The following is a 15,620-nucleotide window of genomic DNA, read 5'->3' as shown; positions in this document are numbered from 1 at the left end:
TGTTATTAACAAAAACAACCATTATGAATATACAGTAAAACCCGGATAAGTGCCTCTCGCTTAAGTGCCTTAAGTACCTCTCTTTTCTTACATAAGTACCTTTGTTTTCTTAGAACCAAAATTTTAAGCATTTTTTCACATAAAATTGATCTTTTAAGTACCTTTCGCTTAACTACCTTCCCCGCTTAATTGCCTGGTTTTTCAAATTTTATAATTGAATTTACTTGCAAAAAATTCTTTTAAGTACACATTTGAAACAAATTTGAACTGTAAGAAAAACTTCGTTTCCTAAACCGCTTTAAAATTCTAAAATTCTACCATAGGTAGAAATTAGTTAGTTAGCTATTTTAAACATTCAAAGTAATTTTGTTTTGTGAAGATTATGTTTTTAGTAATCAAACATGTTTTTTTTATTATTAAATAAATATAGAGATAACTGCCTATGAGCACTTAAGCGGGTTCTTGTAAGTACCTTACCCTCTTTAGTGCCTATCAAAATGGGGCATTTAAGGTGAGGTACTTATCCGGGTTTTACTGTATTTCCTATTATATTATATTCCACCATGTATAGTTCTTCCAATATTTTCGTTATTTCTTCACTTTTTCCAAAATGAAATTGAAAACCGAATAAAAGAGTTTCTCAGCCAGTGTTCTTCATCAATAAAAAAAAAATCCTGTCAATTACTTAAAATGAAATCTTTCCCCACAAATGAAACCACTGTGCACCGCCTTTTTAGGCATTTAACTATATAATACAAATATCGAAGAAAATAAAACACAAATTTTATTAATTTCTTATAAATTAAAAACAAACGTGTATTTTAAATTTATTGCGTGTGTGTGATAATAATTTATGTAAAAACAAACTTAAAACAAAAAACATTTTTTTATTTTAATTTTCTTTTAATGTAAACAACCTTTCTTTATGACTTGGTTCATTTTTATTTTTTTTTTAGATTTTAACAATGTTTGTTATTTTTTATTTAAACGAAAAAACAAAAACGATACTCTATTGATATTGCTTTAAGTTGAGTCTTTGGACGAAACCATTTTACACGGTTTTGGAGCTTTTTTTTTTTATAAAATAGAAAAATACAAAGTAAAAATAATAAAAATACATATAAATAATAAAATTTTTTCAATACAATTTGACCAGATTTGTTCTATATTTTTTTTGTTTTTCTTTCCAATATTCTTTAGATGTCTTTCATTTTATTTTATTTATCCTATTTATTAATCTATCAACCGACCAATGTACTCGAACGATTATTAAGTAACCAATAATAATAGCTGGGAAGGAAACATACGTTGCAAGTCCTTCATAAATAAATCGAGGAGCAAATATCTTCCATACCATTAAATGACGACAATGTATCGTACATGCCATCATTGCACAAAATATCTGAAATAAATAGAAAAAAATAACTAAATGTAATATTCATGATTGATGAATTTTTAAAAAAACCAACCTTAACTCCTTGAAGCATAAAAAATTGTGTAGCAAGTTTAAAAAGAGTTCCCAGATAGACACTCTCATTCTCAAAAAGTATCAATTCCCCACGTGTCATATCAAAGCCAACACTCTGTTGCGAGATTTCATTATTTGTCTTCATAGAATTACTAATTCGAGGATCAGTTTCTTTGGTTTTTTCTTTACAATTCGAACGAATCAGAGTTGGGAAGAGGGCAAATATGGAAAATGTCTCTGAACTCAATAATCCATACATGCACATAAAGAATATTTGCCCACAAAATGTATTTAAAATGACCAAAACTCCAGAAATAAAATTCGAATTGCGTATGAATGAGGTTCTACCGACAAATGCAGCTCTCCAATCGATCTGAGACAAGGTCGTTTGATGTGAGGTAGCAAAGAAACAGAAATTCGCCAACAAAAACCATCCGACAATTGCAGTATATGTTGGTTGAATGCAAGTTTCTAAGAGAAAATGATAAAATTCAAACAAAAAATTAAAAACGATTGGAAAAAAAAACTTACCAAAACTAGTGGCAGTGCGATATCTCAGAATCGAATGTACTACCAATATCACCGCTGCTACAGCGATGCATATAACAAGTCCAATTGATGATTTAGGTTCGAGTAGAATAATCAGAACCATAGCTAGAAAAACTCCAAATGATATCAAAATTGATGAATAAACAGTCGCCAGACCATAAACCACCGGAATTTCATAATTCTTTTCCGTGTCGTCGACAGCTCCACCATCATATTGTTGCTTCATCTTTTTAAATATCTCCGGAACAACTCCCTCGGCTGTTTTCACTGAGATCATATTAGTCCTCGGTGGCAAAACGTACGTCATCAAAGGCGACACTGACACAACAATGATTTGTAAAAGCAACAATGCATAGATCACCAAAGCCATCGAATCAATATGATTTCGTTTGATGTTCTTAATAGCACTATTGGTCAGTAGAATATGTCCACCGGCGCATATCGATGCAATTGTTGGACCATAACGTGCCAGAAGCACATTTACCGATGATCCTGTCAAGTTGCCACAGGAGCGCAGGTATAACCGAGTCAGAGTTGTGTACAAAACAACAACCACCACTGCAATCAGATAGGTTTTCGGATTCGCTGGTCGTTTGAATGTGAAACCACTGGAATTATTCGAAAAATCTCCACAATCTCCTTGCTCCTCGCGACATCGAAATAGCGAGTAAGCTGAACGAAGGAGAATGATTGCTAGAATACCAGCCAATACCAATCGAAATGATATCGACTTTAAAAACACTCCAACTCGGAATTTTGTCTTAAAATCTACTTTCAGACTTTGCTGAAGAATCTCATAGATCAACAGCAAAATCACGGCAGTGAGTAGATACGAAATAATTTTTGGTTCCTGAATGATGAAACTATTCGAGAAGAATACTGAAATAAGGATGAAACAGATGATGCGTGTGGTCATGTTTCCAAAACGCTTCATTAAACTCCAATTGGTTGCAATTGCACCCCAATTTTTCAGCGTCAAAAATACCAACATCAAAGTACTCACAATGCTAGTGAAGAATATTATTCCATGCTCTTCAGTTTTGAAGGAGAACTTTTTGAAATAACGATAGCCAAATACTCCACAGGCCATATTTAACAAATACGCATACAAAACAACTCGGATTGTGAAGATTTTTGGAAAATCTATGGCCCGTGAGTTGTTTATCAACAAGAATGAGAAGAATATCGGCAAGAAGGTAATCAAGAGTCCTTGAGACATTTGGGTAGCATCGAATTTAACCCAAATTTCACGACAAACATTTAGGACATCTCTCAAATGGGCATTTAGATCTTGAATGAAACTTTTAAATGCCACTTCAGTGTAAATGGTTTTGACTCTATGGGTAAGTAGGAGAAATCGAGACTCCATGGAATCCATATCATCAAAACTAAATGTCCGTTTATTTTCCAATGCATAATTGTAGAAGTATTTGTAGATTTGTTGAGCATTCTGCCACGCATGGAGCAACAGAACTTGATATCTCGACATAAAAGGCACAGCAACATCAGGCACTATATTAAAATTGATTAAACCCAAATTCGAATAGGGTATTGGTATGCCGAGAATTGTGGCTAACGTCGGTACGAGGTCAATCTGTAAAATAAAAAAAATTTATTTAACTGAAAGTTTCGAGGGTGCACACAGGTAAATTTTTCGAAAAAAACATGGAAACAAGTATTTTTTGTTTAGTTTTAATTTATTATTGCATGAAAACATTAAAAACAGTTTTAAAGGAAACAACGATTTTCAACTAAATATGGAACCAAAATCCGACACAAAAAAAATATTGATAAAATTCTACAAATAACCACAATATAAATTTTTAGGTTTTATTTGGGCTTTGATGATCTTTATTTTTGGATGCAATTAATGAAACACTAATTAATCTTTTTGTTACCCTACGTTTCGCCGGTTTCTTTCCAGCTTCCTCAGGGGATTTTTTTTTATTTTTTTTTAACAATTTTAACAATGTTAAGTTAATGATTTTAATATGTATAACGAAACACTATACGCATTTTCCAAAATTTTATTCAAAATTCAAAAATTATAGCAAACGCGGTAATTTTGGAAAGTGAAAATTTTCAAAAATTACTTACGATACGAAAAAAAAGGCAACTTAGAGTAAAATCAAATCCTTTGTCTCTTCGAACACATATTCTCACAGATTTGTTCAAAATTTTGGCCTATCCAAAGAAGCATTCGTATCGTAAGTATGTGGAGTTTGCAATTTGATCGGTGAACAAAATAAATTCTTAAAAAGTTTTATAAAATCCTGCTAATTAATGGATGAGAAGAAACCAAAAGGTTATGAAAAACATTTTCTATATTTTACGTTCTTGAAAACGTTCTTGGGAAACAGTGCTGTCGTCGTTCGTATTTTCATGTGTCTATGTGTTGCTCAGTGTTGCCGCTGGGAAATTTGAAAAGGTCGCAAAAAAAGGAGTCACAATTAAATTTGATTTTGAATATAATATAAAAATCGAGTAAAACTCGGATAAATTGGCTAAAAAATAACATATTTAGCGCTAGCAGTAATTTAAATAATGTTTTACCTCGCTACTGATATCAAATGTTTTTAATATCTCAGCCAATATCAATGTTTTCTTTTGGTGTTTACATACTCATATTTATAACTCATTTCAAAATTCGTATTTTTTAAATTTTAAGGATCAAGTTTTACTAAAATTGTTCGCTCAATTTTCATTGACTTATAATGTTTTCTTCACGAATACCAAGGTACTTTCCAATACTTCGCATGGGGTTCACATTCAGAGAACATGCGGTGCACTTTATTTAAGTACCAGTATAGTTTCTTATGCGTTTTAATTATAAAACAGCGAACAAAGCGCTTGGAAGCCTTTTTCTCGGAAACATATCCCCTTGAGTTTTCATGAAGAAAAGGTCTATTTTTATAAAATTGTTAGATTTGAAAAAATATTGGTAAAAAGCAATATTTTGCCGAAAATCCTTTTCTATAGTTTTTGCCTTCAATTTTAAACAGGAAATTTAAGGAGCGAAATACAGGAAGCTGAATTTTTCAAATCAATTTTAGAGAGATTTGACATCTAGGTGACAAAATCTTGAATAAAATGTCGGTTTAATTGCCAGTTGGTCGAGGTATCCCAGAATTAAGCAGTAAAAAAACATGTTTTGATATAAAACTTTTGTTGAAATTGTCAATAATTAAGACTATTTTCATTACTTTGTGACTCATATCAACTTAAATTTTCATTATTTAATACATATAATTTATTTTGTATATTAGTATATACAAATTAATTCCATTTTTTTTTTGTGAAAAACTTTGCATACAAAAAAAAACACAACAAATCGCAATTTTTTTGGCCATGTTTTTGGGAAATTTTACCTGTCTGCAACGGTCACACTTCTTACCTGTTGAAGAGAATTGTTATCTGATCCATATTCATTGGGAATGAATTTTTTGTGTTTTGTGTAAGCAAATAGCAGTGCATTTGTTTCGTCATCCGAGTCACCACCATGATCACCAGAAATAGTCATTCCATGATCGCCCATAATCAAGAGTGTTGTGTCATTATCCATTTGTTCAATTACAGATCTGAAAAACATACCAACAAATTATAAGGAAATCATTTCTCTAAACCAAATCAAAAACACATACTTTATGACATCATCCATTTCAGTCAATTTTCTTGACATTTCTTCATGCAATGGTCCATGTTTATGTCCACAATGATCCACTCCCAAGAAATGAGCAATCAACACCTCCCAATCGTCTTTCCTCAATTCATTTGGTAAATGTTTCTTAATTTTTGTATCGACAGTATCCAAATCGAATATATCAAAACTTGGATATGAGTAAGACCTCAAAAATCGTTTTGGATATAAATCTGTCCATGTACTATCGCCCATAAACACAACTGGTAAATTATTATGAATCATTTGATCGATTATATTATCTTCATTAATTTCTGGCGATGCAAAATTTGATCCTATATCGATAAAAGTTGGCAAACTACCAGTTGTTAAACCTTTAAGACGTTGTAGAGTTGTTGTTGGTGGATCGGCATGAAAACGTAATATACGACTACGTTCCGGATCGGTTGTTAAGAGATCATTCATAATTGTTAACTTATTCTCATATGGTAATGGGTCGGATAAGTTTGGCTTGAATATACCAAACTCATACTTTAAGGCATCGATGAGTAGAATAATAACTTTTGATTTAGCTGGAAGACATAGATTCGATGATGCGTTTACATCTTTAAAGATTTCCTCAACGATTTCTTCACTTAAATAATATTCCTGAAAATAATGAAAAAGGAAAATGTGATAAGTGTCGTGGGTTTTCGTAGACAGACACTTTTTTCTCACACAAACACGGCTGTTCTAATATTCGTTCGAATTTGAAAACGGTGACGAAAATTGAATCCGTACGGATTGAAAACGGTTGATCTTATTTTTATTCGACTTTTTTGTTGGAGAATATTGTTTTCCGGTAGCAAATTTCTACCCTGATTAAAAACGGCAAACAATTGTCGGATTGTACATCCTTTCTTGTTTCGAAACACGTATGAATCTGCAAAATTAGTTCGAATACGAAATTCGGAGCAGCTTAAATTCGAAAACGGGAGAAAATAGAATTCGAACGGAAATCAGAACAGCCGTGAAAGTCTTATATTGCGAAAACTATTGACTGAGGTTAGGCATCTACATAAAAGAATTGCAGCGATTTACACCTATCAATTAATAATTGATAAAAATTAAATTTTGATAATTTTATTAAGATTAACGAGTCCTGAAAACAGATAATGATATCAACCATATTCAAAAATTCTATTAAAAAGGGGACCAGTTTTCCCAAAAAAAGGTTTCAAAACACTAAATTTCAGTATTTACCAACTATTAATTGATATTTTCCATTCGCAATACAGATGAAAATGTATGAGTTTAATATGAAAAGCTAAAAACAGGATTTGGAAGGTTTGATCTCGGATAGAAAAAGAATTTTTTTTGGATAATGGAATCTAAAATTCAAGTACCTGCTATCTTGGTATTGCTATGAGATCAAAAAAAGATCCTAGTGAAAATAAATTCTCGAATTTATTGATGAAAAATGTCGACAATAGTAAAAAGCCGTCATTTATCCCAAATTTTTGGACTTGGCATACGGGTGTTTGAATTTTATAGCTAAGAAAATTTTAGAAGTTGTTGCCCTTTAACATATGTACATATATCTCATTGCTTTTTGAAATGATTTTTCATGTATCAAATTCACTAAAATTTAGCTCAAAGCTAACTTGCTCAGCTGATTTCATGCATGCCACCTGCAGTTAAGTCTATAAGGTTTTCTTTCATTTTTACAGACGGTAGATGAACAGTCTCAACCGAATTATTCAAAAAAGGATTTGAAATCCCATCTTAGTTCCATTTTCACTTTCAGAATCCATTTCTCATAATAACTCAATAGTTTCATCTCCGAATTAAATAAACTCTGTACCATGAGCGAAATATGGGAGCTAACCAATATTGATTCTTCCCATGAATTTTTTTCAAGAATCTTTTTAACGCAGGGAGAAGAATCAAATTTGTTTGCTTGACACGAACCATAACCGCAATTTTCCAAGAAATCCTCTAATTTTGTCTTTTGCAGTTATAATGTTTTCTTTTCTTCCTTGGAGCCTCTTACTAAGGAAGTTTAAATTGTCAAACAGATCAGCGACAAATCATAATTTTAAAAGCCACGGAGGGTCACAAAAATGGTTCGAACTTTCAGATTTTCAATCTTGTAAAAAAAAAAACAATAATTCAGATCTTGATTCCAAAACTTGTGTCAATACTTTTCCACACTGATTTATGTGTGGTAAAAAAGATTATTTTGGAGTGAACCCATTTCATCGCCGTATTAAAAAAGAATAGGCTGGATTATAAACGTATTATACATTAGAGTGGAGTGAAAAAACATGTTTTTCGATTTCCGTGTGTCCTGTATTATATATCGTTGATCCTTGACCTAAAAAGTATACAGCCAAAATTTTAGCCAATTATGACAACATCTAGAGGTGGCGTATTCGACTTGACTTGAAAAAGAGGCTTATTTCAAAAACGTAAAAACAACACTGATTTTAATTTTATAGGGCAAGTATTGGTTTCGTGTAGAAAAAAAATTTGAGGTTTTAATCAAAACCAACATTACGATGATGGAGAAGATCAAAAAAGTGGTTTTCGTCATGCCGTCCGTCGGTCTGTGCGTCCGTGCGTCTGTGCGTCCATCTGTACATCAAGCTAGGGCCTAAACGGATGGATGGATGGATTTGCTTGAAACTTGGTACAGATGCTTTTTAGGTTATTCCCTAGGATCATTTTTTTTATTTTTTAATATCTCCTTTTTAACACATATCTCCCATGTAACGTTTTCGAGATATTGCATCTTTCTCGAAAACGGCTCTAACGATTTTGATTAAATTTGGTATACGTAATAGACTTATTGATTCTAACAAAACTGCGTTTTTAGTTTTTCTCAAAAAATGCGGAGAACGGAAATATGGCGCTGCCGTTTTTCAAAAATTGACATGTTTTTTAAGTTCATATATTTCATCAAAGCATAAGTCAATTTTATTAAATATTTACAGACATCATTTTGAAGTATAAAATGTAAAAAAAAAATTTTTAAAAACATTTTTGAAAGAAAAAAATTTTAATTTAATTTTTAAACTTTCAATTTTTTTTTTTTTGATTTTTTTTCTAATAGACATTTAAGATAAAGATACTGTGAACTACAAGAGCAAGTACGTGCGACCCAGTCGTGCATTTTATTTTTTTTTAAATTTTATTTTTTAATTAAATATGTACATAAATAGACATAGAAGCAATAAATCAAATTAGCTAAAATTATAAATGTTTCTATTTGCAGTTTTTGGGTACAATTTTTGGCTAAATAATTCAGATTCGGTTTCAAAAAAATTGAAAATTTTGCCCGAATTTGATCTTAGTTGTATGTAACCATCTCTTGCCTTGGGCTTACAAATAAAATTGCAGCTTCATTAACAAGCTTAACATTATTCTTTTTACATACTGGGTTTGGCAAAAAACCTTCTTAAAGTACAACATATTGCCTTCTGAAGATTTACATTTTTTTTCATTCAAGTCTAGTGCGCCACCTCAAGATGTTGACATAACTGACTAAAATTTTGGTTGTGTACATTTTAGATCATGGACTAACGATTGATAATACAGGACACGCAAAAATCGAAAAAAAGGTTTTTTCACTCCACCCTATTATACATATCAGGATGTCCTAAAAGTAATGGATCAAACGAAATATGCTGATTGTGAAACTTAAGGGCTCTCAGAATTTGGTAACTTGTTCATCCCAAATCCTTACGGTTTTCGATTTAATGCAATTCTTGTGAAATTTCGAAAAATCCCTACTTTGCAACAGTATTTTGCTTCCTGCGCCCATTATTGATTTTTGTTTTTTTTTTAATTCTTTTACAAAAACATTGCCAAATAATAAGGGACAATAAATTAATCAAAATATTTTTTATTCCATACGCCATTTTGATGCAAATTAACTAACAGTTTCAAGTTTTATAATAAATCAATTTCTAACTTTTATTTGAGAGCAACACCGCCAAAAAAAATTTGTACGGTGTGGGAGTGGTTTATTATTTTAAAAAGTTGCCCTTTTATTGCAGTTTTCAAAAAAGTATAAAAGTTTCCAAAGTTGCAGTTAGATCGCAAAATATTACAATTTGAATACAACAAAACAAGGTTTTTCAGAACAAAAAACAACCTAAAATATACACATTTTCTCGAACTGTTATTTGTTTTTTTTTTTTTTCTTTGAACAAAAGCCTCTATTTTTGTTTGTATTTTTGCTCTGAAAACCCCTGTTTTGTTGAATTCAAATTGTAATATTTTGCGATCTAACTGCAACTTTGGAAACTTTTATACTTTTTTGAAAACTGCAGTTAACCAGGGCAACTTTTTAAAATAACAAACCACTCCCATACAATTTTTTTGGCAGTGTTGCTCTCAAATAAAAGTTAGAAATTGATTTATTATAAAACTTGAAACTGTTAGTTAATTTTCATTGAAATGGCGTATGGAATAAAAAAAAGAGTGTGTGTACACATGTACACGCGACTGAAGTTATACTTCTCATTCAGTATATGTAAATGAATTTCATTTGATATTTTTAATTTCTATTATTAAATTAATTAATCCACACATCGTTTTTTTACATTCTATCAAGTGAACAATAAATTAATTCTTTCATCCTCCTTGCGTCCATGTAGTTTTCAATTTATTCTGTGAAATTTACACATGTTGTGCGGTTCAGAACGTACGGTATACGCTTAACGAAACTAAATGAATTGAGCATAAAATGTGCGATATGGTTATTTTATGAGAATTGTGTGTGCTTCAGCACTAGTAGTAGCAATATGGAACTTGCAGAGTTGCTACAAAGCTCAAAAGTGAGCTGAGCTCACAGCTCAGCCCAAATTTTGAGCTAGCTGACTTTTGAGCTATGTACCATAGCTCAGCTCATTTGAGCTGAGCTGATGGTTGAGCTGAGCTGTTGGGTGAGCTAAAGTAAAGTGAGCTGAGCTGAGCTGTGATGGGTGAGAGGATACATTGATTTTTATTTGGAAAGTATAATGAAATATGAAGATATTTTAAACTTTTATAAAACACCATAGCTCAAGATGTTTAGTTCTAGTTATTAATGGAATTATTTTAACACATGGATATTTTTATAAATAAAACAGATAATTTTTCGTGATCTTTCTCTTGGTTTTTTTAACCCTAGAAAGATAATCATAATATACGTCTCAGAGACGTATGATTCTAAAAAAGATTTTTGGTCTTATGTTAACACTTTTTGTCATATTTATTTAACTCATTACTTAGATTATTTTAAAGAAGTGATATAATAAATGAAATCAATTTAACAAAAACCCAGAAATTTGAATTGAATTAGATAAAACAGTTCTTTACACGCCATACGTCTTACAGACGTAGATTATCTTTCTAGGGTTAATAGTAAATATATTTCTATTTTTTTAGTAAAATATTTCTTTTTTAATCATAAAAAAAATCAGGTACAATCCGGTTTTACGACTTTTTTCAAAATTCCGAGAAAATCGCGTTTGAAAGTTGGGGTAAATTTTTTTTTCGAAAAATCCCCGAATCTTTGAACGCTCCTGGAAGCTAAACCGCTTGAGAGCAATTTTTGGGAGTGGTGCCAAATGATAGCTTGTGTCATGGGCCTACGCTTTGCACATTATCAGATTTTTAAAAAATCGCCTTCCATGTTAAACCGCCACATCATGCCTTTTTTTTCAGAATCGGGCTTAACTTTTTTTTTACCTTTAAGTTCTCCTGGTTTGAGAACGCGTGTACCTACAGGGATGGAAGTTGTACCCAAATGTAGGTTAGAGTCCTCGCTACCTTTTGGCATCAAAAAAAATTTTTTCATTTTTTTCAAAATTCCGAGATATAGGCGTTGGAAGGCTTTGATCTAGAGACAGGGGAGTGGTGCCATATGAAAGCTTATATTCTCAGCTACCCGAAAGTGGTATAATCCGGTTTTTCAATTTTTTTCAAAATTCCGAGAAAATCGTGTTTGAAAGTTGGGGTAAATTTTTTTTTCGAAAAATCCCCGAATCTTTGAACGCTCCTGGAAGCTAAGCCGCTTGAGAGCAATTTTTGGGAGTGATGCCAAATGATAGCTTGTGTCATGGGCCTACGCTTTGCACATTGTCAGATTTTTAAAAAATCGCTTTGCATGTTAAACCGCCACATCATGCCTATTTTTTCAGAATCGGGCTTAACTTTTTTTTTACCTTTAAGTTCTCCTGGTTTGAGAACGCGTGTACCTACAGGGATGGAAGTTGTACCCAAATGTAGGTTAGAGTCCCCGCTACCTTTTGGCATCAAAAAAAATTTTTTCATTTTTTTCAAAATTCCGAGATATAGGCGTTGGAAGTTGGGGCGCTCACTTTCAGCTCAGCTCACTTTCAGCTCAGCTCAAATGAGCTAAGCTATGGTACCTAGCTCAAATTTGAGCTGAGCTGTGAGCTGAGCTGAAATGTTAGCTTTTTGCAACCCTGGCAACTTGCCACACGCAACTTGCCACATACAACTTGCCACATGCAACTTGCCACATGCAACTTGCCACATACAACTTGCCACATGCAACTTGCCACATGAAACATGTAACTTGCTACGTGTTGTGTGTTTTATGTTTGCCGTACTGTGGCGTACTGCATTTTTAAATACTAAAGTACTGCGTACTCTAAAAGCTGAAACACAATCACGCTTTGCCGTCGATTTTGACAACTGCGAAAAGTTCAACTATAGGAAATCTGTGTATCCTCACACAATGACGCTTTTCTTACGTACGCTTTTTTTGACAAACGTAAGGAAACGTAAGAAAGCGAGCAAAAGTTCAACCAGACTGAACTTTTGCTCGCTTTCTGACATTTAACAGACATAGTTACAGTCACCCACATTATTATTGCGCCAAATGTGAATAAAAAAAAAATAAATTATTGCAAAACTATGTGTGTTTTTTAATTTCTCTATATAGATTTTGCACAAAAAAACGACATCGAGATATTTTAAATAAAAACAATTTACGTATTAAAAAAAAAAAATTTAATGATGTTTTAGACTGAGTTTTATTGTTAAAAACAATATATTTTGATTGGTTTTGTTTTTATAACTATAGGATTAAAGAATAAACAAATTTCTATGAATTTTTTAAACACATTAATATCCTTTTTCATTTTTCCACAATTAAATCAAGATAAAGACTTGGCCCAATAATTTTGTGAGTGACTGTGTTTTTTTTATTTGACAGCAGATTTTATGTTGCAATCAGCTGTTCAAAGTCAAAGTGACAGAAGCGCGCTTTGAGGATTTCTCAACGTAACGCAACGAAGCGACGCCCTGAAGCGTGATTGTGTTTCAGCTTTAAAGGTGAAACGACAGCCCTGCTACCCAGGGTGATCGCGTCATAATCCCTTTGACATTCTTGTCAAAAAGTAAATTTTCATACCCACCCTCCCATAAGAAGTATAACTTCAAAAATATTTTGATTAATTTATTGTCCCTTATTATTAGGCAATGTTTTTGTAAAAGAATTTAAAAAAACAAAAATCAATAATGGGCGCAGGAAGCAAAATACTGTTGCAAAGTAGGGATTTTTCGAAATTTCACAAGAATTGCATTAAATCGAAAACCGTAAGGATTTGGGTTGAACAAGTTACCAAATTCTGAGAGCCCTTAAGTTAACCAATCAGCATATTTCGTTTGATCCATTACTTTTGGGAAACCCTGTATAATGCTTATTTAAAAGAAATTTGTTTCGGTATGATTAATCCTTTGCGGATAATCTAGAATAGGCAAGGCTATATTTTGTATTATGTGCAATAGTTAAAATAAAACAATTATTGTACGTCGCTGTGTTTAGTCAACTGAGCTCATTTTATTTACAACCATAAAATTAGCATAGGTAGTCTATAAATTAATCAACATACAAGGTATACCCTGAATTATAATGTACTTAATATCAACCTTTTTTTGCCTTGACAAAGTTAAAGTTAATTAAACTTTTGATTTTTTCGTTTTTTTACAAAAAAAAATATGGGTCAAGACAATTTTTTTTTCTTATGACAAATAATACTAAGGGCTAAACCATGACGCAGACCGACACAGTCAAAAAAAAAAAGAAAAAACAATTAATTAACAAGTTGTCTACCAAAAAAATTACTTTCGATTACGTCAACCAACCAAAATCTTGTGATAATAATTTACCTCTTCCGGATTAATTGAAAGCCGTCTACACGTACTGACATCTGTTTTAGAGACTCTTGACAATAAGAATCCCCGGGAAAACAGGAAGACACCCGATCCAATCAGATAAGCAATCCAAATCAAAACAAATAGATAATTCCATGCGAAATTCATGATTTTATCGGCGAGATGTGTTTTTTCTCACAGTAAAACACTCGACAGTAAAAAATACAATAACTATTTAAAGCATAAACAATAAAATAAAGATACTATCAAATAGATTTTCGCATTTTTATCGGCAGAATAAAAAAAAAGATGATGAGCTAAAACGTGTGTTGTGTATACGAAAAATATAGATGAGATCTCTTTGAACTTTTCGGCAGCCGATTTGCAAGAATTTTCGAGAGGTATTGGAGTATTTCTTGAAGGAAATACTTGAAATATCTTTACTATACTAATTAAACTTTTAAATTATTGCACTTTATTTCAACATTTTAAGTGTTTTCTTATTGAAAATTCGGAAAAAAGTTAGACCAGCGAAGCTAGGAAAAAATAAATTTTACCGAAAATTATTTTCGTTTTTCACTTAACGTTTATTTTTATGACAGCAGAAAAAAAAAAACAGCGCGCTCATCAAATGTCATTTTTGACAATTTCATAGAGATGAGAGCTTAAAAGGCGTGTTCATTGTTTGAGATAACTCATAATAGTGATGGGAGTTGTAAAATAATCAGATTTTATTCTCTGGAAGAAGATTATCATATAAAGCCTGGTACGCTGCTCGCGCTAAATTTTAGCTCCCATACAAATTATCGAAAATTTTTAGCCGAGATAAAATGGATCCCATACAAATTATCGATAACTTGTATGGGAATTTTATCTCGGCTAAAATTTAGCGAAGAGAAGGTATGATCATTAGAAAAAACTCAGTATCGAGAACTGTAAAAACTTATGGCTACTTAAGGTTTTGACAGCCCAGCCCATTGAAATTGTTGTTGTAAGCAAATTTTTCTTGGAAATTGTTGTTGCTTTTGACTTTGCCAAATGCCAAACGTCAAAACCTTATTACCCCATTTTGTAAGATGGCGGCTCTAATGATCATACCTTGTCTTTTTATACCATGATCATATAATGCATTCGTCTTGATGATACCCAGCAAACGTAGAACTACAGAAAAAACCGGTGAAATATGTAGGTAAAAGAAGTATTTCTTTTCCACTGAAAAAAAGATAGGAGCTCGGGAAAAAACTCAGTTATATACTTTCTGTATATAAGAATACGTGCAGCTATCTCTTTCTTGCATGCAAGATGAAATAAATTTCCCCTCCATTTAAAGTACAGACAAATGTACTTTAAAATTACATCAGCGAAGCACATCTGAAAGTGCTTCTGATGTATATTTACCAGTACTATTTTAACTACAGAAAAACCATTGAAATTTGTTCTCTAAAAGTACTTATATGGAGTACTATTTCACCGGTTTATATCCGTACTGGTAAAATCCATTGTTTAATTTCATCTGAAAATAAAAAAATCTTCAAAACAAACAAACAATTCTTTTAAACAACCATTATATTTATTGGAAAAACAGAAAATAGTTTTTTTTGTTGAAAAAAAAAAATACATAAATAAAAGAAGATCCCTGGGCGTGCGTCTGCGGCCTGGCCAGTTGAGAAGAATGAAAAAGAAAAAAATACTCTGCACTTTGGTATTGGTTTTTATATCTTTTTTTTGATTTTTTTTTTCTAAATGCACAAGGCTGAAGCTGTGAAGTGGTGTCAACCTTTTCCGATTAAAGCCTGGTACGCTGCTCGCGCT

General features: G+C 32.0%; 1 protein-coding gene across 1 annotated transcript; it reads right to left on the bottom strand.

Annotated features, from left to right (window-relative positions):
* Positions 1 to 938: 938 nt before the first annotated feature.
* LOC129906769 (GPI ethanolamine phosphate transferase 3) lies at positions 939 to 14,398 on the bottom strand. Its single transcript, XM_055982679.1, has 6 exons — positions 13,824 to 14,398; positions 5,659 to 6,302; positions 5,412 to 5,595; positions 2,000 to 3,611; positions 1,470 to 1,939; positions 939 to 1,402 (listed from the first exon to the last, which is right to left on the bottom strand). Exons 1-6 carry the CDS (start codon positions 13,974 to 13,976, stop codon positions 1,208 to 1,210), a joined length of 3,258 nt encoding a protein of 1,085 aa, XP_055838654.1. The 5' UTR covers positions 13,977 to 14,398; the 3' UTR covers positions 939 to 1,207.
* Between the last annotated feature and the right edge of the window lie 1,222 nt (positions 14,399 to 15,620).

This window comes from Episyrphus balteatus, chromosome 1, assembly GCF_945859705.1.
Source record: "Episyrphus balteatus chromosome 1, idEpiBalt1.1, whole genome shotgun sequence".
Lineage (NCBI taxonomy): Eukaryota > Metazoa > Arthropoda > Insecta > Diptera > Syrphidae > Episyrphus > Episyrphus balteatus.
Note: the sequence above shows the minus strand (reverse complement) of the source record. Positions and strands in the feature narration are given on the sequence as shown.